The sequence below is a fragment of the Cornus florida genome, unplaced genomic scaffold (assembly GCF_030987335.1).
Source record: "Cornus florida cultivar Cherokee Brave unplaced genomic scaffold, ASM3098733v1 CherokeeBrave_3.0.0_Hap2_Chr02, whole genome shotgun sequence".
In the NCBI taxonomy this organism is placed as follows: domain Eukaryota; kingdom Viridiplantae; phylum Streptophyta; class Magnoliopsida; order Cornales; family Cornaceae; genus Cornus; species Cornus florida.
The window spans coordinates 37,840,826-37,866,451 of NW_026775572.1; the positions used below are offsets into that span (position 1 = coordinate 37,840,826).

A 25,626-nucleotide genomic window follows, 5' to 3' on the forward strand; every position below is an offset into this window, starting at 1 on the left:
CAGTGAATTCCCTCGCCATGTCTTCGAGTGTTTAGGCCTTCGGCCCTTTGATTCGCTCATCCACTTACTTTTGGAGCCTTGCTTTAAAGTCACTTCCTGAGGAGGGTTGATCAGCCGCTGGGATCTGTTCTTCCCTCCCGCATGAATCAGCATCGTCTAATTGGTGTACCCTAGTGGTTCGGGGTCCTCCCATGCTAGAGTTTCCAATGATGCGGAATTGGCTTGCTGTATCGTTGGCGTCATCCAATGTTTCGTTGAACTGTTGCCGCGGGACCCTATGCTGGAGAGGAGGGTTATCGGGGATTACAAGGCCTGGCTCCGGAGGAAGATTTTCGTTCGTTCGTTCAGGTGGTAAGTCGATCGGACGTCGTTCGAGCGGTAGGTCGATCGGACGCCGTTCAGGCAATAGGTCGATCGGGGGATCATTCCGTCGAGTGTCCCCCCGAAGTCTTTCGTTTTCCTCACACAGGGTATTGATTTGCACCATGTTGGCTTCCTGAGCTTGCCTCAGTGCGTTGATATGTTCAATACTGGCCTCATTGGCTTGTCGAAGGACATCAAGTTGCACTTGCATCTCTTCACGTATTTTCTGCATGGTTTCTAGTTGTTGTGACTATGCGATGTCTGATCCTATTGGCATTCTGGATTTGAATCACTTGTAAGTAGTAGAAAATTGGATTTTTGTATCAAATTCCAATAGACGATGCCAAAGTATAGGTGCAAATTTTTACACCCGAGCACTTAAAGAAATAAATTGAATAGAAATGCAAAGAATATTAGTGAAGTAAAAACAATTTTCGAAGAGAAGAACAATGATGGGAATTCGATGCCTCTTCATTCTCATTCAGACTCTATTTATAAACTTTTCTTAAAGATTTACATGGAGCCATTTCTTGGCTTTTACTCTCAAACGTAGGTATTTATACCTATTGATCGTGCGTATATCATTATGGCAAATGTTATGGATTTTTGGGCTTGTTAAGACTGGACAGTCCATTCAGCTTTTATGTTAAGTGGAGCTTCCTTCACTTAATTGGGCTGAACTAGTATGTGCATATGGCTTCTGCTGTTGGGCCTCCAACTGATTGTGGGCTTCTGGTTTATTTTAGTTTGGTTGTGGGCTGCTCTTTTGCTGCCACGTGGTATGCTGTGATTGTTGGGGTTTTTTCCCTCCACGACTTACTTTTCATGAAAGTATTATTATTGAAGATGTCTTGAACTAGTTTGAAGAAGTTGAAGAATTTTTCGAGTACTTTGAGATACCTGAAAATAAGCAAGCTCCACTTGTTGCCCTTAAATTGAAAAGATGGGCTTCAACTTGGTGGGAACAAATATGCACTAACCGGAAGAGATAAGGAAAATTGATGGCTGATTTTTTACTATCAAATTATGAGGAATTGATATTTCAAAAATATCAAAATTTATGGATATGTGACTGCCTTCGGGTGGAGCAGTCATTCGGAAAAATGATATGCTGCCAGATCGAATCTCTTTTGTGTAAAATATATACTGTCACGTATGATGTATAATTTTTTTAATCTCCGGCAGTCTGTTAAGATACACTGCCATGTAACTAGTGTGTAAATTTTTTGTGTATTTTACACAACATTTTTACACAGCCACATCAGCATATGTCCTCTCCTTCCTATTTCTCATTTCATTAACGAATCAATTCTATATTACATATTTTATAAAAATTATGTGGGGTTCAGGCATAATACTGGTTGATTATTGTTAGAGATATATTTTTACCCAAAAAGTATAAAACAACCGTTGGAGTTAAAAATAAATAATTCAAAATTTTTGTTTAAATCTATTTACAAAAAAAAAAAAAAAAAAAAAAAAAAAAAAAAAAAAAAAAAAAGAAGAAGAAGAAGAAGAAGAAGAAGAAGAAGAAAAACAACGGTTGGAGATGCTCTTACTTTCTATAATCTCATATGGCCATGCAACTGCTTTTTTATTTATTTATTTATTTTACAACTAGTTCTAATTTACTACGTAAAGTTGGCATACATAGGTCGTGAACATTGACATTAGTATCTTACATGGCGAAAGTGTAATATTTGCGACATCAAATTACAAGGAGCTCATACGAGCATGCATATATATATATATATATATATATATATATATAAGTGCATAGTGTATTTGTGTGCAATATTTTAATTTACCGCAGCCACCATAATTCTCGGTCCCTTGAACCGAAACAACAGAACTTGAACACCAGAACTTCCTCTCCAAGCTGAGTGGCTCTTCTTCGCGGTCCCAGTGAATCCCGGCACAGGGGACAAGTTATGTGCCTGGATCCAACCCATCTGTCTAGGCAGACTCTGTGAAAGAGGTGTTCACATCTCAATTCTCTTATCTCATCACCTTCTTCAATCTTACACAGACACACAGCACATTCCACACCTTCATCTGACCCTTCGCCTTCGTAGCGCCTTACACTGAGTTCTTCGCCATTTGGCAAACGATCACATTGTGAATGCTGAAAGTTGGAGCGTGGGAACAAAAAATTCCGGCCCAAATTCAAATGGGTAGTGGCTAGAATTACATAATGATCCATCATGAATGGTTGGCTGTTATACTTGCGAAGTAAGTTGTGGTAGACACAGATATATGATATCAAAAAGAGGAAGAAGATTATTATTGAACAAATTGCCAAAATGCTCATGTTTCCTTGTTTTCTGAAGGTTTAGGAGTGAGGGGTGAAGGCATAGTACAAAATATCTATACATATATATAGAGAAAGAGTAGTGGCGTGGAAGGAATATTTGGCGGAGCAGTCCTCGCCTAGGCTGCTGTGGTCCCCAAAGGTCTGGAAGCCACAAATATTTAAATTAAATGGGGGCATTACTAAGATTTTTAATATATATATATATAAACACACACGAGAGTCAGTAACACGTGACGTAATCCTCGAAAATTATAAACTTTCTTGGGGCCGCCACGACAAGAATGTGCGACTCTGTTCGCTTTCATAATATACAAACCCACACTTACCACGTTTTTGAGAGTGATAGGACAGGGCTATCACGGTTCAAGGTCTTATCAATCATTATATGAAAATCTTACGATAGGTAAATGCATTTTTCAACCTCGACTCTTCGGCGGTAAAGCTTGTTCTACGCCAAACATAGACTATATTGTTTTCTCCTCAGACCAATTGTGCTTAGACGTAATTTGTACATTGATTGTCTTTGTTGATCTTGACTTCCAACCTTGAACTCATTCGTTGGTCTTGTTACTTCATGAGAAAATTTCTTTGTGAAAATTAAATACGTGATTTTAATTATGACGGCTGATATATAGCGTGCTAGGCTCACTAACCGTAAACCTTTTCCCATTCGACAACAATTTTTTCGTATGCAAAGCTGAGGAGCTAATTAGATTGATTACACCCTTTCTGTTCTCTGTTTGCACTGAACTAGTCTTTTATATATAATGTGTTGTGTGAGTCCGGGAGCTATGTCCTACTGTGATCCTTTCTCATGAATCACAATAGGACGTACGCGTGATAGGAAAATGGCCTTTTCAACCTTGACTTTCACCGACTGTAGGCTATAATGTTTTGTCGACCTTGGACTTGATGAAAGACTGTTCCAAAGTTTATTAGTGGCCTAAGTACACTTCATGAGATCATTCCCCTATAAAAAAACAAAAGCCCACCTCGCGGGGTTGGACGATATCACCGTCCATGCAAACACAGTTTCAGGTGGGCTTGAGCCCATCCCAAAAAAAAAAAAAAAAAAAAAAAAAAACAACTTATATTAGAGGTAATTTAAGCTCAACCTAAAATAATAATAATAATAATAATAATAGTAGTTCTAGCCCACCTCATAATAGATTAGCCCACTCCATATGCATGAGACATTATTGTGCTCAGAAATACAAAAAATATGTGTGTGTATATCTTAGATTCGTATCCAATCCACTCCTAATTTAGTATATATGTGTGTGTATACATATCCTAGTTTTGAATTGATTTTCTCTTGTTCATTGTTAGATATTCTTAAGAGTTCATGGATATTAATGTGAATATATATTAAGAATATCTAATAATGAACAAGAGAAATTCAATTCAAAACTAGGATATGTTTACTGTCTATTTTGTTTGTCCACTTACAAAAAATTTAGAAAAATCAACTTCTTGAATAAGTGTACTTATGTTCGGGTCCCCACTCCTATCCATTGCAAGGAAAAATAAATTTTTTCTTTTCTTTTCTTAAAGTTAAATCATAAAACAATGTTCCCCATGCATGTTCTCCAATTTAGTCATCTCAACGTCAATCAACACATGGTATGAACTATGAAGTAAACAAATAATACTTTTTTTTTTTTTTTTTTTTGATGGATTCTGTACATATTAAGTATTATTTATTTATATTTTAGATGTGAATTTTTATGACTGTTCATTTTAGTGGAAGTAAATTTTATTTGAAGTGAAACTGTATAATTGAGTTTTTGTTTATTTGTAAAAGATAGAAGTGAATGGTTTAGTAAAAAAGAGAAGGGGAGAAAAGCATAGTGGTGATGGGATACATGGGCGTATCCAGGAATTGTCAATGGGGTAGGCTAAAATTAAACATAAATTTAATAACACAATTTCTTAAGAATTTTGTTTTTTTTTAAATAGAACATAATCTAGATAAATATTTGAATTCAAACCGGTGATGGGTAGAGTTCAAATTTTTTTTATTATTACTTTTTTTTTATAACTTGATATGAGGCCTAGGACATAGCACTAGTTTATGTATTAGGGCTTGTTTGGATTTGGCCTGTTTGGATCTAACCTTTATTTTAGTATTGTGACTTAACTGACTTTGGCTTATTTGGATGAGCTAATACTAATAATAATAAATACATATATATATATATATATATATATATATATATATATATATATATTATTACTTTGGGTTGGGCTAAAATTATCCATATTAATTTTTTTTTTTCTTTTTCGGGGTGGGCTAGAGCCCACCCCAGCCCTCCCTTGGATCCGTTATTGGATGAGATAATCACACTTATTGAATTTTAGAAGAAGTAAAATTGTATAATTAAGTATTTGTTATTTGTAAAAAGTGAATGATTTAGTAAAAAATAAAAGAGAAGTATAGTTAGTAATACTTTAGAGATAAGAAGGTTTGACGAGTAATAGATAATTATAAATAATAATAGGTAATGAAAAAAAATAAAAAGAGAGTAAAGAATGAATCAGTTTTAAAAAATAATTAAAAAAATAAAGAAAAAAAAAAGATAAGAAAGAAGAAAGATATATATATATATAAACACTGAAGGAGAGAGAATAAAATTAAATAAAGATGATATTATTGTCTTAAAAAATTATATTTTATTGCTTCATAAAACTTAGAACTATATATTAATTATAACCATTTTTTCAATTAATCATAACCATAACTGTCATTATTCATTAGCAGTGGCGTAGCCACATACGGACATGTAACGACCCACTCCACCACATGATATGATATTGTCCGCTTTGGGCCTGAACCCGCACGGTTTTGCTATTGGGTTTCACCCCAAAAGGCCTCATACCAATTAGAGGTGACACACTTACATATAAGCACTTCACCTTTCCTCTACCCAGGCGATGTGGGACTGTGCACCCATAGCTCGCCAGTGTGGTAGCCTGACAGTATCTCTCGCACCCGCCCACGGCACACCCGCCCACAAGGTCATCACAATCCACCCCTCTTGGAGGCCCGACGTCCTCGTCGGCACACTTCCGGCTGGGTCAAGCTCTGATACCACTTGTAACGACCCACTCCACCACATGGTATGATATTGTCCGCTTTAGGCCTGAGTCCGCACGATTTTGCTCTTGGAAAAACCGTGCGGGCTCAGGCCCAAAGTGGACAATATCATACCATGTGGTGGAGTGGGGCGTTACAAATGGTATCAGAGCCTGACCCAGCCGAAGTGTGCCGACGAGGACGTCGGGCCTCCAAGGGGGGTGGATTGTGATGACCTTGTGGGCGGGTGCAAGAGACACTATCGATCAGGCTACCACACTGGCGAGCCACAGGTGCACAAGTCCCACATCGCCTGGGAGAGGGAAAGGTGAAGTGCTTATATGTAAGTGTGTCATCTCCAATTGGTATGAGGCCTTTTGGGGTAAAGCTCAAGAGTAAAACCGTGCGGACTCAGGCCCAAAGCGGACAATATCATACCATGTGGTGGAGGTGGTCGTTACAAATGGTATCAGAGCAAATTTACCCCACACATGACCTGGAATTGTTGCCGGTGTGGAGGCATTACTTGTATGGCGAGGAATTTGAGTTATTCTCTGATCACAAGAGCCTCAAATACCTTTACACTCAGAAGAAGTTGAATATAAGGCCTTTTGGGGTGAAACCCAAGAGCAAAACCGTGCGGGCTCAAGCCCAAAGTGGATAATATCATACCATGTGGTGGAGTGGGTCGTTACAAATGGTATCAGAGCCTGACCCAGCCGGAAGTGTGCCGACGAGGACGTCGGGTCTCCAAGGGGGGTGGATTGTGATGACCTTATGAGCAGGTGTGCCGTGGGCGGGTGCGAGAGATATTGTCAGACTACCACACTAGCGAGTTATGGGTGCACAGTCCCACATCGCCTGGGTAGAGGAAAGGTGAAATGCTTATATGTAAGTGTGTCACCTTCAATTGGTATGAGGCCTTTTGGGGTGAAGGCCAAGAGCAAAACCGTGCGGGTTCAGGCCCAAAGCGAACAATATCATACCATGTGATGGAGTGGGTCGTTACAGAATATTACTTTCCCACAAAATATGATATTTTTTTCCACTTTTTCAAAATATTATATTCTTTCTCAGTTTCCACTTTCCAAAAAAAAAAAAAGTATTTCATCAAGACATTATTTCACACTTTTGACTTTACCATAAATAAATAAATTGTTTCCATCACATTTTCTTTTCGAATATTTCACAAAAAACTATTTACACACTCCTACTACAATATGACAGACAAATAATCTAATATTTTTTAATTAGAAAAATTATTAGTTATTAATTACTATCAAAATTATTTTAGGACTTTTTGTTCTTTCAAAATTTAGTTTGTGTAATTGTGTTACTAATTACTATTCTCTAAATAAGACTTAGAATTTATTTTATTTGTTAGTTATCTTATATCTTGCTTTTTATTTAAATTCTTATTTTTATTTTTTAATATGGATGAATTTTTATTATGAGTACATTGATTGTCTTGCATAGTAGTTATTAAGAGGACAGTTGTGAATGTAATATTATGAATCAATATTTTAATTTTTACATATATTATTTTAATTCAAATTATATATATATATTATATGTATATTATTCTTATATGTCCCACCAGAAGAAATTTTTAGTTACGCCACTACTCATTAGCAGTCGCCTGTGTGTCTATATGTATAGATATAGACACACAGGCGACAGCTAATGAGCATAGATATAGACACATGCGACTGCTAATGAGCAATATATATATATATATATATATATATATATATATGTACAAGGAGTCCTTTATCTAGCTCTAGTGAATTGCCTGTGTTTCACATATTTAAGTGACGTACATTGTCCCCCCTATTACTACACGTTTTTTAACCATGAACGTACACAGGCTTTTGGATTCCATTATTGAGCAGCCTTAAAATCAAAACCTACAAAAGTCAACGGCATGCACGTGATCGACGACAATCCAAGTAAGCCGGACAGATAAATTGTGGAGTGCACAGTTGAAAGTGTTTCGAGTCTGACCCACCACTTTATGCACGTGATAAACGACGACCCAAGTAAGCCGGGCAAATAAATTGGGGAGGGCACGGTTGAAAGTGTTTCGAGTCTGACTCACCACTTTACATGTATTTTGGTATTTAGAAAAACATCCGTATTTAGTTATATGAGTTATCAATCAATTGTATCATATTATATAAATAAAAATATTTTTATTTTAATAAATTATATTACTACATTATAATATTTAATAAGTTGTCGAAACCATGTCATTACTCTAATAGAGATGTAACTAAATTTTCTTCACCACAACATTTGGAAGGTAAGGGTCACACAAATAATTGTTATATATATATATATATTGAATAAAGTTTTTCTCTAAGATAAACCTCTCTTTTTTTTGGAATTTTTATTTTGAAGTTTTTCTCATGGCACCCAAGAATTTTCACTTGGGGCAGAACTAATAGTGTAAAAATAAATTTAAAAATATATATAATTGTAATTTGATATTGTGTACACGAAGTATAGGGCATATACTTTTTTGGGTTTGAGGCTATATTTCAGAAGAGTTTTGATATGATGTGGGTTTGGTTTAGGGCCGGATTTGAAATATTTAATATTTAAGACTTAATTGGAGGTATTTAATAGATTTTGTACAATTTTGGGGCGGCCAAATAAAAAATATTTAAAACTCAAGACTTAAATTGAAGGTAATTAATATAAGTTTACAAATAAAACACACATGAAATAAGACCATTGGTATCTAAGAAGCACAAATACTTTTTCTTACAGTGACAAGGCATTATGAGACAATCAAACACTTTTTGAATACACGAATATGATTCAGACAAAATACGCGAAAGGTAATTTTGTAATTGTTATTATTATTATTATTTTTTTTTAGAAGAATGGGATTCAATGTAATATAAAAATATATTATGAGTCAATTAAAAAATAATATAAATTAAAAATAATAAAAATAACAAACTTATAATACTAAAATTACCGGAAAAGAAACATATAACACTAAGGAGAAGAGGGCCATAAAAGAATCCATATAACGCTCACACATCTCCATTTGGATTAATTTATCATTCACAAGGGATGGATTTTGAGGAAAAAAAAAAAAAAAAGATAGAAAAAAATCTGAAAAAAAAAAAAGGAGAAGAGGGCGAGAAAAGAATGCAAAAAAAAAAAAATACAAAATTAGTTTTATATACGTATATATTTTCTTTTTACAATTATCTTTAGTGAATGAATTATTTGCTTTTCTTTTTTAAAATCCATTTATACACGGATAGTTGTAAAAATAAAAACAAAAACAAACATATATATATATATATAGGAAAAAAACAAAAAAGAAAAGAATTCATTCACTCAAGGATAGGTGTAAGAAGAAATATATAATCGATCTCAGAATCCATCTTGTATGTGTATAGATTATTTTCTTGCTCTTTTTTTTTTTTTAACCTTTCTTTTTATTCTTTTTGATTTTTTTTCTAGCTCTTTTTTTTTTTTTTCCTCCTTCCTTTATTTTTTTTTTCAGAATCAATCCATATCTTGTAAATGAATTATCATATCACATAACATTAGTTACATATATATGCACACATCCTCAATTAAAAGAGGAGAGAAGAAGAAAAATTAGATAATTTAAATAGATATTTTGTTCTAAAAAAATAATGTTGTAGAGTCCCATAAAAATAGAAACTCAAGTAATTAATACATTTTAAAGTAAACCTCTAACTACAGTGAATGGAAAGTCACTTGTGTGACTCCAATTAGCATTCCTTTTAAAAAAAAAAAAATATCATGAACGTTCTCTATTCATCATGTGGCTATTTCAAGCTAGTGCTTGGTTTGTAACTCTAAATATAGTTATTTATATTTAGAGAAGACAAGTCATTCTTATCTACGTTGATGTGGTCCAATCACAAATACACAAATAAATTGTAATTACAAAATTAGAAAAGTTATAAATAGATACAATAACTTTATTTTGAATAAAATTTAATATCTCTCTCTGATTTCCTTATTTATCACTTTTCTTCAAAGAATGAAGTTTTGTTTAACTAATTTTCAGAAAACTGAACCAATAGTTCTCTCAAAATAAATATTTTTATAATTGAGTTTTTTAATAATTTTTTGAAAATAATTTTATGTTTATTAAACTTTTGAAAATTGTTTTCAAAGTTACAACCAGGCCTAACTATTGGGTTTTGAATTTCTACTCCTCGTCTTTCATTTTTATTCCTACTTGTGTATGTTCTTACACAATACCCACCAACCTTATTTTATTTATTATTTTATTCTAACAAGAAACTCATACACCCAAATTGTCTCTATTAGAATTAAATCGTCCATATAAAAAGTGAGAAAATATCACATGACTACAATCCTAAATTTAATCAGCCTTATTCAGCATACCAAAATCATGGTGAATTAGTGATGGACTTATTAAAACTCAAGTTTTATTTTTATTTTTTAAAGGTTAAAACTTAAAACTCATATTGACATTTATAACAACTAAAATTTTAGTATCAAACAAATCACTTAATTCAAAATATTGTGAAATATTTAATTAGTTTTGGTTTTAATATTTTTCTTCCAACACATTACATAACTAAAATATACACTGACTGTGCCATCTTAGTCTAAGTGATTGAGTCGCTCTCCACATTTGAGAGCCCGTATTTAAACTTGCACCATTTCTCTTCCCTCTAACAACATCAATTAATATCTAACTAGTAACATTCTTGCTTCAAAAAAACAAAAAATGCAACAACGACTCAACAATGGGCACATTGCCCTCTAACAACCTCAATTAATATCTAACTAATAACATTCTTGCTTCAAACAAAAAAAATGCAATAACGAATCAACAATGGGCACACAACGTGTGGCCTTGGGTTCAACTTTGATTCTCTCTTGAATATTAGATCCTCAGATTAGGCTATTAGCAGATGTTATATATCTGTCAAGAACTTTTATCAATCATAAAGTGGCTGTAATACGCAAAATAAATTTTTTTTAAAAAAAATATTTGTTATAAGTTACTATTCTCCAAACATAATTTTTTTTTTTTTAATGAACGTGAAGGTATATTAACTTTGAGCATTGCTAGTCTAATTGATGAGTAGTATCAAATAACCAAACCCAAGGGCTCCAAGCCATTTAACGGAAAATGGTGATTGATCACTTAATTATCAATTTCGGAGTCTACTTTCTTTGATTGACAAGAATCCTAGTGGTGGATATGGTGATTGGATAACCTGATTATCAGTATTTCAATCCGTGGCTGTCATGTAGGTCCGTCGTCGCTATTGGTTGTAAAAATGCTAACCCCTGCTATACCATTCAATCGTATTGTGGTGGATATGATTGACAAGAATTACAGGTGACATGATTGAAAAGAATCATAGTAGTGAATATGCACCTCACACAAAAACACAAATGTTAACCCTTTTAACTCTCTCTGATTGACAAGAATTACAGTGGTGAATACGGTGATTGATCGATACATGAACGGAGGTACATTCCAACGCCGTATCTCTGGGGCCCAAAGTGGCTCTTTCCCATTTGATCTTACAATTGCTAACCCCACCAAGTTTCTTTGGCTGACAAGAAATAAATTCATAGTAGTGTCAGTTGTGCAGCGAAAATATATAGAAAAAGGTATAAGTTTTTATTCACAGAGCATTTAATAAAATGTGCCAATATTTAATTAACTCTATTAAAATTATCGACTAATTAAAAATTACATCCAAAATAAAACTAAATAAAACATCTAGATTTAGATTTTGTGCGCTATCCCAAATGTAAAAAATTTATTATGTATGATTTATCAAACTTTGACTTAGATTCAAACCCTTTCACTCTACCAAGACTCAATCTGCTGAATGTTTCTGACTTTGCAACTTCTCGTTCAACAGCTCTCGACTTCAGACTTACGCCTCCAACCCTATAAAAGGATCACGGGTAGATCTACAACGCTCCACCATGCCTTGATTCCTTCAAAGTTTTATCTGAAAATTTTTCTTATTTGAATCTAAATTTTATGTAGAAGAAACATATATGTTTTCTCTGATCGTTGTAGATACAATATTCAATAAACTTGAATATGATCAGGATTTGAACAACACCCTAAATTCACTCGTGTGTATATATAGTGTGTATGGTCTTAAAATCTCACAAAAAGGCTTTTAAAATAAATCAGAAGTTTAAAGCAAAAAGCCACTCAAACTTAGATGAGAAAACGTGTTTATATAGACTTTAAAAAACCTATATATACTTGGAAAATGATACGGAATATTTGACTAGATAAGAATTCCAAGTGACATGGAGACTTAAAGGGCATGGATAAACTTAAGAAGATAAAAATAACAGCTTTTGCCCTCTCCAATGACTCTTAAATCCGTAATGGATAAGGAAAGTAAATTTGTTTCATAATAGAAGACTATTACCGTTAATACTTTTATAAAAGAAGTCATCAGTCAATATAAAAAGGGACGCCATAAATCCCATATTTAATCCTTTATCGGATATTCAATCTTTAAATACTAACTTGACCGTTGGAGTGCACCCGGCCGGCACCACGCTGGTCATCTCTTTTCTCTTGTCTTGCAAGAATCGTCACTAGCTCCGGAGCGTGCAAATTTTTGTATCAACAGTTGGCACCGTCTGTGAGCCGGAATGCAATCCGATCTTAAAGCCAGGGGCAAAGCCTGAGATAAGTAAAACTTTCCATTGGTATTTGCAAATATACATATAAGGATAGCTTTGAAATATATGTATAGGATATGATATATTAGCGGCTTTCACATCATGAATGCGTAAATCACCGACTAGAATCACTTTTATATTTGTTCGACCTAGATGGAGCTTAATGTACACTATGGTATGCCGAGGATCAAACTCATTGGGCCTAGCTTAGTTGTGAATAAATATTGTGGTGGTTCTGGTGTAATTTACATGTGAAAGGGAAAGTATTAATATTGGTTAATGGTAGATTTATGAGACTAACTAAGATATATCTATATCTGTACGGATCAGTCACTTTTATATTTGTTCGACCCAAATGGAGCTTAATGTACACTATGGTATGTCGAGGATCAAACTCGTTGGGCCTAGCTTAGTTGTGAATAAATATTGTGGTGGGTTCTGGTGTAATTTACATGTGAAAGGGAAAGTATTAATATTGGTTAATGGTAGATTTATGAGACTAACTAAGATATATCTATATTGGTACGAATCAGTCACTTTTACCTTTGTGTTTACACTAACCAGCCATATCATGATCAATAATTTTAATTTGCTTATTTTTATATAACTACATATAGTTATTACATTAGCTAATATTTGCCATCTTTAAAGGATTTCAGTAGTCTACTAAAAAGATGATTTCTCTTCTAGTTATTATACATATATATTCTTACCCAAAGCATCATTTTTTTAAGCAATGATCAAAAGTCCGAACAATGCTACGAAAGAAAAAAGAAGATGCTCTGAGCCGAGCAACTTTGAAAAAAAAAAAAAAAAAAAGGATTTCGTGTTGCTGTAGCCGTTGATTTTTGCTAGGATTTTGTGTTTTTCCCTTTAGATTAGCAAACATCCGGTGTAGAATTAAAGGGAGAGGTTTTGTTAGAATTTAATCTTTTTACTTTGGCTTTATCTCTTCTCTTGATGTGTATAGTTGACCATTGATTTAGAATTTCTTGAAAGGCCAACTTGATTAGTTTTTCATTACAAGAAAAGTTATCTCCACATTATCAAGATATTTTGTGATATGTATCACAAGTCAAGAAGTATCTTATTGGAATTCTAACTTCTCTCAAACCAAATTACATGTATACAAAAGTCAAGTAGAAGTCTGAAGTAAAGTCTGAAACCCACAATAGCCTAGTAGGCATAAAAACCAAACACATACTCTCTCTATGTATACTTATTCGTATTTTTCACTCCATTCAGGCATATCAACGTCCAAATATATATGTCCAATTTGAATTGATTTATCAAATTGATCTCTATTTATAGTGGCAGTATATTTTTTATTTTTGGAGAAATTTACTATAAAAATGTCTAATTGTATCAATATCACTCTTCCTTAATCTCTCCTATGAGCATAAAAATCACATAATGAAAGACCATTAGAAGGTGCCAGAACCTAATTGCACCAGTGACCTTACTCGTTATTAAAGATAACTTCCAATTATTTTACCATTATCTTTTATTCTCAGAGAATTAGAATTAGAAGTGAGAACAGTGAGCTACATTTTGATGCGGCTATATATCGAGCCACATCATTCCTATCTTTATCACAAATTTGGCATTTTCCTTTAAATATATGTGCACACTGCTTTGATCGTGGAAGGGATCTCACCTCCCAAGCATTATTGTAATTTTTGTTAAGGACAAAAATTAAAAAGTGATCAAAAGAGGAATATTTCCCTATTCCAGTACATGCCTACTACGTACCCAACTCACAGCAGATGATTTTAATGTTCAGATTAATGATTTGAGTTCCTTGGGAGTGATTATATTGTCTTGTTTCACCTGTGTATATAAATTGCATTTGCTTATTAATTCAGAATTAACCTATATGTGTCTATTATAGACACAAATGCATTTTTGTTTTTACTAAGAAACAAATGTGTGCAGCGGATTAATTATGCTTGAGAATGATATCTTAGTAGGGTATCCTGAAATTTTATTTCACCGTTAATAAAGTATTCCCTACTTGGATCAGTTGTTTGATATGTTAAGATTCTCATGTTAAATGGATGAGGTAAGTGAAGTTCATACTAATCTACTTCCCTTATTAAAGGGTGAGCTGGGTGAAGCTCATAGTAATCTACTTCCCTTGTTAAAAGGTAAGCTGGGTGAAGCTAATAATAATCTACTTCTCTTATTAAAGGGTGAGCTGGGTAAAACTCATAGTAATCTACTTTCCTTGTTAAATGGTGAGCTAAGTAAAACTCGTATTAATTAATCTACTTTCCTTATTAAAGGGACGAGAAGCTGACTACACCTTATTAAAGGGACCAGGCTGGGACCAACAACACATTCCTCCCTCGTTAAAGGGATAAGAATACGACTACTCCCTCTACACAGAAGAGTGAGATAATTCAAGCTTCCTTCATTTACCAGAGGGACGAGACGACTACCTCCCATATTAAAAGGGTCACCCTCATTAAGATTACACCTCTTTTCCTCATAAAGGAACGAAAGGTCAACTTCATCTTCTTCTCTCGGTAAAGAGACGAGGGGTTAACTACTCCCTTATTAAAGGGTGAGCTCACAAAGCTCGAGCAAATCCACTCCCTTATTAAAAGGAGCAAGAAAGTAATCATCAATCATGCTTACATTGGAAGGACTTGGCATTCTCGACGCTTGACAAGCAAAATTTTGGGAATGGGGGCTACTGATACGGAATATTCGACTAGATAAGAATTCCAAGTGACATAGAGACTCAAGGGGTATGGATAAACTTAAAAAGATAGAAATAACAACTATTACCCTCTCTAATGACTCTTAAATCCGTAATGGACAAGAAAAATAAATTTGTTTTGTGATAGAAGACTACTACCATTAATGCTTCTATAAAAGAAGCCATCAGTCAACCTAAAAAGGGACGCCATAAATCCTATATTGAATCATTTATCGGATATTTAATCGTCAAGTACTAACTTGACCGTCAGAGTGCACCCGGTCGGCACCATGCCGGTCATCTCTTTTCTCTTGTCTTGCAGGAATCGTCACCGGCTTCGGAGCGTGCAAATTTTTGCATCAACAGAAAATAAGTAAATTTTGTGTATAGGTTTTTGGAAAGAAGTCTGTACCAAATAGAAAGGTAAAAAAAACTAAGGCCTGTTTGATTTCCTAATTCAGTGCTGAATGTAGAACACAGTATGTGATTTTTAAAAATAAGTTTGTTTGATAAAATTTTAGGACACCGCTTAACATGGTAAGTACCGTTTAAAAGAGACCAAAATTTTAAGCGGGTAAGTGGTTGGGTTTAAAGAATAACTTTTTAATGAATACTCTACCCTCATATAATTGTGTTCTCTCTGCAATTTCTCTAATGATAATTAATTACATCTAACAAATTCCAAAAAAATAAAAAACACAATTCTACCTAATATATTTTAAACACGTATATAGCCTTTTGGTTACCATTTATATTGATTCACTATAGAAAACAATTATTTATATAACAAAATTCTATTCAATTTCATGTACTTTCTTTAATATTTTTAACACCATTTTTATACCCTACATAAATATTATGTAATTATTTATATAATAGAATTTTATTCCTAGAAAAGAATTGTATTTTACGTACTTTCTTAACACTCTTTTCAATACCCAACCATGTAATCCAAAACCCATATATTTTAAATTTTACTTTCTTTAATCTTTTGTAACATTTTTTTTGATATCCAAAACTTATATATTTTAAATTTTCATTAATTATTTAAATAATAGAATTATGTTCCTAGATAAGAATTCTTTTTCACTTTCCTTAATTTTTGTGACACATTTTTTAATACCCTACATATAAATATTACGTAATTCAAAACACATATATTTTAAATTTTACTTAATTTCTTTAATTTCTGTAACATATATCATACCTACATAAATATTATGTAATCCAAAACCAATAGATTTAAAATTTTCATCAATTATTTATATAATAGACTTTTATTCCTAAATAAGAATTCTTTTTTAAGTATTTTCTTTAATCTTTGTAACACCTTTTTTAATACCCCACCTAAATATTATTCAATCAAAAACTCATATATTTTAAATTTTATTTTCTTTAATCTTTGTAACACCATTTTCGATGCCATACATAAATATTATGTAATACAAAATCCATATATTTTAAATTTTTATAATTATTTATTTCATTGAGTGAATGTGATTGTTTTATTAATATTTTTGTATTATAAATATAAAATTGGTATGAGTATCAGATATTGAGGGCAAAAATGTAACATGTACAACTTTTAAATTTCAGCTTTTGTATATAACAAACAATCTTAATGAATTCAGTACTTAAACTTAAAATGTTATCAAACAGGTTTTCAAATTAATACATTCAGCGCTTAAAGTTTTAACACTTAAAATTCAGTACTTTGAAATTTTTAGTGCTTAATTTTCAGTTTTATCAAACACCACCTAAGTTACCCAAACTGTCTGAAGACTTTGAACTGGTTCAGAGTGGTTAAACCGGTTTAAGTTCGCCAGTGTTAATTTTGTTTTAAGAAAATTGAAATATGGAACTACTTCAAGTTGGCCAGACTTTAATAGAAAGTTTTAAAACGTAAATTTTTTTGGCAATAAGCAATTTTGAAAAACATACAATGTATGCAAGTGTCCTAATTTTCTAACTCAACTTCTTAAAGTGTTTTTCTTACCTTTTCGTAGACTTTAAGCTATTGAACCCGAACAACTCTTCAATTCCGCAACTAATCTCGAAACTTGAATTTTAAACTTAGAAATATAGCTCGATCGAACTTATTAATTTTGACATTAAAATTAACCAATTACAAAATATATATCTTACAAATGGTACTTGGAGATGGTGATTGATCCCTTGATTATCACTCTTGAGTCCAAATAAAACAACACCACATTTCCAACCCTGTACCTCCTGGCGCTGGGGGATCCGTCCTTGTTCATTATACGGACAACCATTCCAGCCTAACTTTCTTTCTTTGATTGACAAGGATCATCCCACGCGGGGGTTGCGGGGCTTCGTCCTAGTTCATTATACGTACAACCATTCCAACCTAACTTTCTTTCTTTGATTGACAAGGATCATAGTCATGGATATGGTGATTGATCACTTGATTATTAGAGTTCGAGACCATTCAATCAGACATAACCATTCCAGCCTAACTCGTACCCTTCCAGCCTAACTCGTACCCTTTGCAAAGAGAAACAAATGAGGCATGTATGGTGTACATGCATTGTATGACAAGAACATCGATCACATGGTAAAGAACTATCTTCATTTCATGACATATAACCTTTCACAAGCATTTGAATAAGTATATGTATTATATTGAACACAAGTATTAGGGGGACAAGAAATGATTTTATTATTAATTTTTTCTACAGCTGTAGGTCTGAGTTTCTATTGCAATGATATATATGAAAAAGAAAAAGAAAAAGTGAAATTACCACTGAAAGGGTGTAACTTGGTAATAGCTCTTCACTTGATCGATAATAACTCCTGAGTCTTACCAATTTTTTTTTAAAGGTAAAGCAACTGACATGTTGATGTCATGGAAATTTGAACCTGAGCCTTACCATTCAATCGGCAAAACACCACCACATTTCCAACTTTGTACCTGGGGGACCCCACTTTCTTAATTTCTTTGATTGACAAGAATCATAGCCATTAATTCAATCGGACATAACCTTGATGGAATGGAAATTTGAGCCTGAGCCTTACCATTCAATCAGTAAAACACCACCACATTTCCAACCTTGTACCTGGGGGACCCCACTTTCTTAATTTCTTTGATTGACAAGAATCATAGCCATTAATTCAATCAGACATAACCATTCCAACCTAGCTCACGATCAAAGGTAAAAGATCCAAAGATGGAGAGTTCTACGAGTTTCTCTGGCGAGGTTATATAAACGAAAAAAAGTGAAATTACCTCGGAAAGGGGTGTAATTTGATAAAATCTATCTGTTCAACCTTTTTAGATTTAAAAGTTGAGTGTTCAAAGTATAGGGGCATAATACGAAATTCACAATTTTCTAGGTTTGTGATCGATTTAACATGTTACATCAATTTGAGATGGCTGCCAATTGCCATTTATGATTTATCTAAATCACTCCTTCAAGATCATGGTTTGATACACTAATATATATATATATATATATATATATATATATATATATATATATATGTAGAAAGGTAATAGGATAGTTTCACATTCTAATAATCTAGAGAGCAAATAATCTTTACGTTGTGTTTGGCAGCATGGATTTTACGAACTAGAAGGAAAATGATTTTTACGCCATGAACTAATACACTAATTGTTTATTTATTTTGTTAATAAATGAATCAATTATGAATGTAAAATAACTCAATTAGATAATTAATTGCATGTCTTCAGCGTGAGTATCATTACTTAAACTCGAATTGTGGGACCGTTTTAATTCAAAATTTTGAATTAATTTTCCTCCGGTTTTTATTGTAGGACAGAATAAATGCATGATAATTTCTTGAGTTTGTTTAATTTGCGTTCCTTCTTTCTTTTCTCCTATCCTTGACTTCTATGAGGGCTCAGTCCCACCAACCTTCATGTTTCCTCTTGTTGAACATGTGGCTCAAATAAAATGCCAACGCATCAAAGTATTGCATCATCTCTTACATCAGAAATACTTGGCAGCCAAGGAGTATAATTAACAAACTACCTATGCATGCACAACAAGCTCATTTGTCAGATGGTAATGCTTCCAAAGGAAGCTTTGTATATACTTGATGACTAAGTATTTAGGTGACCCATTTTTGACTATAAATAATCTTTGCTCCACCTAATTTTTGGCATTCAAAATCATCAATTGTGAGTTTGTAATATCAGTTATAGAGTGAGGTTGCGTGGGTGTATTTGAGTTTTGGGTGTGAGCCACTTTACCTTGTATATTTTTATTTCCATAGTGAACGTAAATTCTTATCTCATTTGTGTGTGTGCCTATTTTAATTTCTTGTCTTTAATTTTCTCTTTTGTTCTCAAAACTCCTATTCAATCTTTGTTTTTTTATATATAACACCTCTGTTCCTCTATCATACAAACCATGGAATGTAATATATATATATATATATATAGAAACTCCCGTCAGGTTAGGTCCAAAATTACAAATGATGGCTGAAAAAGGCCCTAATAACACTCTGCTCAACGACAGCGCCCCTCAGATCGAATTGATGGCTATACTTTAGTTGCATATATAGATACATTATACATATAATACATCCTCTACAATCATTTTTTACTTTTATAAATCAGATGTATCATGCTTTTATTCTGTCCTTTTCTTTTCTTTTCTTTTTGGCGATTAACGTATTCATCTTAATGGTGAATGTTCTCTTCCGAGTCCCGACATATATTTATATTGTGTTAATTAATTGCAAGGGCATTTTGGTTATTTCATTTCAATTTTTTTTTTGTTTTTGGAAAAATTAATTATAAAATATGGAACAAATATGACATTTCATACCTTTTTTTTTCAAACATTAATAAAGGAGATCATTGTAATTAATTAGGCCTAACCGGATGAGGTATTAGCTAGTGTAATTTACCCTAATAAAAACCCATCAGTTGGTAGCAGATCTGCCTACCAACTGAAACCAGAAAAAAATTATACAAATAGTTAAATTGGAGCTAGGGTTACAATTTTCTTCACAAAGGACCAAGTTTATTCCGAGATTGCCAAAGTCGTTGGAGAGACAGGGACTTAATGAAAACGTTGGACAACTGTTGTTGAAATAAATATGGTGATTGACAAGATTTATAGTGGTGGATATGGGTTCGAATCTGACTGAGCGTAATAGTGTATGTGAGTGTGTTTCTTAAAAAAAAACACAAAGCAGCTCCATCTTTGTTCATCATAAATAAATAAAATCCCTTCATAGGCATTTGAATAAATGTATGTATTATCTTGAACACATGAGTATTAGGTCTACAAGAAATGAATTTTTTTCTTTCCGAGAGCTATAGTCTAGATATTTTTTCACTTTCCAAAATAGAAAGCCACATGTTTCAATGTGGCTGTGAGTTTCCTTTGCAAGATATAAAGGAGAAAAAGAAAAAAGCAAAATTATTACTTAAAAAAATGAAAAAGGGTTGTAATTTGGTAGTATTTCTTCAACTTTTTCCTATGGAATGGTTAGTGTTCAAGTATGGGGTCATAATTGGTGAAAATGGTATTTGACATTACTAGAAATATATAAATATAACTACTAATATTGGTGCTCTACTGATATCCTTTTCTAATTAGATAATGGCAAATTAAATTGCCAAAGCCTCCAGAAACATGTGGTGGCTTGAAGATACAGTTATTGAGCACCAAACGCGTCAATTTTGGAGAAGAGAAAATAGTACAAGGCAATTGATAGGGATTTCGATCTGCATTATGAAGTCTCAGATCCTTTATAACATCCCTTGAGAGGAATACCATCCATAGATCAGTTGCTAGGTTCTGGTAAAAATCTAACTTCGGAATGTCGAGACTACATTTCAGGATAGGACCATTATGAAGTGAGAGAATTTTAGTGATTACACCCACAAATTCCTTTTTGATGAACTGTTTGTCTCTCTGACAATCTCCTCAAAAAACTTCTTATCAAGCACAAGTTGTGGATGTGAGGCCCAAATAAACCTCCACTTTCTTGAAAAGATACTCATTCTTGAGTCATCTAGAATTGGCATATGCTCAAGCATACAGTCTATCATGTTTGTTAACAATCATATACTTCAAAAGCTTAAACTATTGGAGTATGGCCTTCTTTTAATTTAACACGTGATTTTTTAATTTTTTAATTAGGGCAATGGTAAAGTTTGAACTCGAGACCTTTGACTCTAATACCATGTTAACAATCATCTACTCCAAAAGTTTAAGTTATTGGAGAGAGTGTAACTTTAATATTTATATCCTTCAACAATATTATTTGGTTGGTCGCTGATTATATCCTCCTTGCCATGATGTACAACCTTCGCTTTATTAGCATCAGTCATTGTAGTTCAGATAAACTGCAATAAAAATATCATTTCAATGGGAACCTCTCTATTTATTTTTAAGCTTGCTCTTCAAACAGGGCTATTGGTGATGAATATTCCAATCAAGAGAAAGAGAATCGTCTAACTGACCTTATTATTTCCTTCCAGGTTACCCTATCTTCCAACTTGGTTTTCTAAGAAGGAGAGCATTTTATTGGATAAGGGAAAAAGCATGGTCTTGAAGTTAGCTTGAGAAAGCTAAGGAGACTAAAATGGGTTGAGTTTCATGTATAATATTAATTTAGATAGTTTCAAACATTTTCAGTACAAGCCAAGTGAGACAACAGATGCTTCAATCATATCCTACCATTATGAGCGCTTTAAAGCTTGAAGTTTTGTTAACCTTGCTGGGAGTCTCGTTGTGGGAGGTTTTATGTCTCGTGTTTTCTTTGATGTTTCAGTGGTTCCTTGATCTTGCCATGTAGATGTTGTATGGCGTTTCTTTGCCAGGTTGAAAAAAAAAAAAAAATCCTACCATTATTCCTATACCCAGCCTTCAATAGTATCAGATTTTACACTAGCAAAAATCAAGGAATTATTTGAGAAAATTCAAGGTTACTGGCTGAGATTGGGGGCATATACACGTTTAAAAGTAAGAGTTTTGAAATGACAGTTCCCTATTTTATAGTGTGTGGTTTCTGAGAGGAAAGAAAGGAGAAAAGTCATGTGCGTGCGAGCGCGCACACGGAGAGAGTGGCAGGTCCTACAGTGGAACATAAATCCTATATTTGATAATAGCTTACCCTTCTTAATTATTAAGTTAGGAGGAATGCAAAATTATGAGTTCTTAGAAAGAGATAGAAACTTGTAAGCTAGAATTCAATACGACTCTAAATAACATTTCAAAATGCATAATAATGTTAATACAAACTGAAAAATTCAAAGAAGTTAATTCAGAAAAGAAAGGAATCCATTTATAATATATCTATATCTATATCTATACTATTATTAAATGTGCAAAGTGTTTCAGTATTTTAATATTTCAGAATTTCAGTATTTATTTATTTATATATAAAAATATTTATTAATTGATATAAAAATAGTTTTTGTAAAAATAGTTTCTATAAAACTTTAAAAATCACCTAATAAAATCAATCACATTCTATATAAAACTCTTATTTTTAGTTATTTTTTATAAATAATTATAATTTCTATAAAACTCTAAAAATTACCTAATAAAAACAATCACATTTTATATAAAACTCTTATTTTTTGTTATTTTTTATAGATAATTATCACAATATAACCGGCTCGGCCCAATTATGTTTATGTCATTATCAGAAAAGGGCACATGTCATTATCCTATTCATCCAAAAAGCCTATAAATAGAGGCATGGAGGAATAAGGAAGGGGTACAAAAATTGAGAATTCTAGAAATCCAGAATTCCAGAGTACTAAAACTCTGCCAAAGAATTTTAGTATTTCAGTATTTATTTATTTATATAAAAAATATTTATTAATTGAGTTGAATTTCAAAGTAAAATACAAAAGCTGTGTCAAGAGTTTTCAGTATTTATTTATTTATATAAAAAAATATTTATTAATTGATATAAAAAGAGTTTTTATCTATATTATTATTAGATGTGTAAAGAGTTTCATTATTTATTTATAAAAAAAAATTTTATTAAATGATATGAAAAGAGTTTTTACTAAAACAAAAAAAAAATCTATAAAACAATAAAATCTACATAATAAAATTTAAATTAACCTATTTATCTATTTATTATTATCCATTTTTAATAAAAGAAAATCTAATTAGACAAGATTTATTAATATATAAAATATTTATTAATTGATATATAAAATAAAATAATTTTTATAAAACCCTACCACAAATTAGCTTTTATTATGAGTATCTTAATAAAAATAAAACTAATTAGACAATTATATATTTAAAGAAAATAAAATAATTTCAATAAAACTCTATTACAAATTATCTATTTTATTATCAATAAAACTCTATCAACAAAAATATATTTAAAGAGTTTGTATAAAACTCTAACACAAATTAACAATTTATCAGTTTATCATGAGTTTTTTAATAAAAGGAAACCTAATTAAACAAGTATTATTAATATAAAAAAATTATTTATTAACTGATATAAAATGAGGTTTTTAAAGAGTTTTTAAAATACAAATTACTTATTTATCTATTTATTTTGAGTTTTTTTTTTACTAAAAGTAAATCTAATTAGACAAGAATTATTAAAATAAAAAAATATTTATTAATTGATATAAAAAGAGATTTTAAAAGAGTTTATATTAAACTCTAACACAAATTACCTATTTATTTATTTATTACAAGTTTTTTAATAAAAGAAAATCTAATTTACCTAATAAAACCAATCACATTATAAATAAAACTCTTATTTTTAGTTTTTTTATGGATAATTATAGTTTTTATATAAATCTAAAAATTACCTAATAAAATCAATCATATTCTATATAAAACTCTTATTTTTAGTTATTTTTTATAAATAATTATCACAATATAGCCAACCCGCCCCAGTTGTGATTATGTCATTATCAGAAAAGGACACATGTCATTATCCTATTCATCCAAGAAACTTATAAATAGAGCCATGGAGGAAGAAGGAAGGGGTACAAAAATTAAGAATTCTAGAAATCTAGAATTTCAAAGTAAAATACAGAAGTTCTGCCAAAGAGTTTCAGTATTTATTTATTTATATAAAAAAATATTTATTGATTAATATAAAAAGAGTTGAATTCCAGAGTAAAAAACAGAAGCTCTGTCAAAAAGTTTGACTATTTCAATATTTATTTATTTATATAAAAAAATATTTATTAATTGATATAAAAAGAGTTTTTATCTATACTATTATTAGATGTGTAAAGAGTTTCAGTGTTTATTTATGTAAAAAAATATTTATTAAATAATATGATAAAACAGTAAATTCTACATAATAAAATTTAAATTAACCTATTTATCTATTTATTATTATCAATTTTTTAATAAAATAAATCTAATTAGACAAAAATTATTAATAAAAAATATATTTACTAATTGATATATAAAAGAAAATAATTTTTATATAACTCTATGAGTTTCTTAATAAAATTAAATCTAATTAGACAAGTATATATTTAAAGAAAATAAAATAATTTCTATAAAACTCTATTACAAATTACCTATTTTATTTCCCATAAAACTCTATCAACAGAGTTTTTATAAACCTCTAATACAAATTACCTGTTTATCTATTTATTATGAATTTTTTAATAAAAAGAAACCTAATTAAACAAGTATTATTAATATAAAAAAATTATTTATTAACTGATAAAAAAAGAGGTTTTAAAAGAGTTTTTAAAAAATTCTAACAAAAATTACCTATTTATCTATTTATTATTAGTTTTTTAATGAAACTAAATGTAATTAGACAATAATTGTTAAAATAAAAAATATTTATTAATTGATATAAAAAGAGTTTATATTAAACTCTAACACAAATTACCTATTTATTTATGATAAGTTTTTTAATAAAAGAAAATCTAAATAGACAAGAATTGCTAATATAAAAAATATTTTTAATTGATATAAAAAATAAAATAATTTTTCGAAAATTCTACCACAAATTACCTTTTATTATGATTTTTTTTTTAATAAAAGCTAATCTAATTAGATAAGAATTATAAAAATATAAAAATATTTGTTAATTCATGTAAAAATAGTTTTAAAATATTTCCTATAATACTCTAACACGTATTACAAATTACAATTTTTTAATAAAAAAAAATCTAATTTTTAGAATAAAATACAGAAGTTCTACCAAAATGTTTCAGTATTTATTTAACTATATAAAAAAAAAATATTTATTAATTAATATGAAAAGTATTTTTTTAAAAAAAAAAAACCCTATCAAACTCCAAAATCTATCTAATAAAATTTAAATTAACCTATTTATCTATCTAATATTATAAATTTTTTAATAAAAGAAAATTGAATTAGACAAGAATTATTAATATAAAAAATACTTATTAATTGATATATAAAATAAAATAATTTTTCTAAAACTCTTCCACAAATTAGCTTTTATTATGAGTTTTCTTAATAAAATTAAATTTAATTAGAC

General features: G+C 31.1%; 1 protein-coding gene and 1 pseudogene across 1 annotated transcript; one reads left to right on the top strand and one right to left on the bottom strand.

The window, feature by feature from the left end:
- Positions 1 to 2,122: 2,122 nt before the first annotated feature.
- On the bottom strand, positions 2,123 to 2,694 carry LOC132286585 (E3 ubiquitin-protein ligase RHA2B-like). The gene has a single exon (XM_059788947.1). It carries the CDS (start codon positions 2,672 to 2,674, stop codon positions 2,168 to 2,170), a length of 507 nt encoding a protein of 168 aa, XP_059644930.1. The 5' UTR covers positions 2,675 to 2,694; the 3' UTR covers positions 2,123 to 2,167.
- Positions 2,695 to 8,571: 5,877 nt separating this feature from the next.
- Positions 8,572 to 25,626, top strand: part of LOC132296069 (GDP-fucose transporter 1-like) — a 44,338-nt pseudogene continuing 27,283 nt past the window's right edge.

Coding starts and splice junctions, on each gene's coding strand:
- LOC132286585 (XM_059788947.1), bottom strand. CDS start 2,674: ATGAGCATTTTGGCAATTTGTTCAATAATAATCTTCTTCCTCTTTTTG.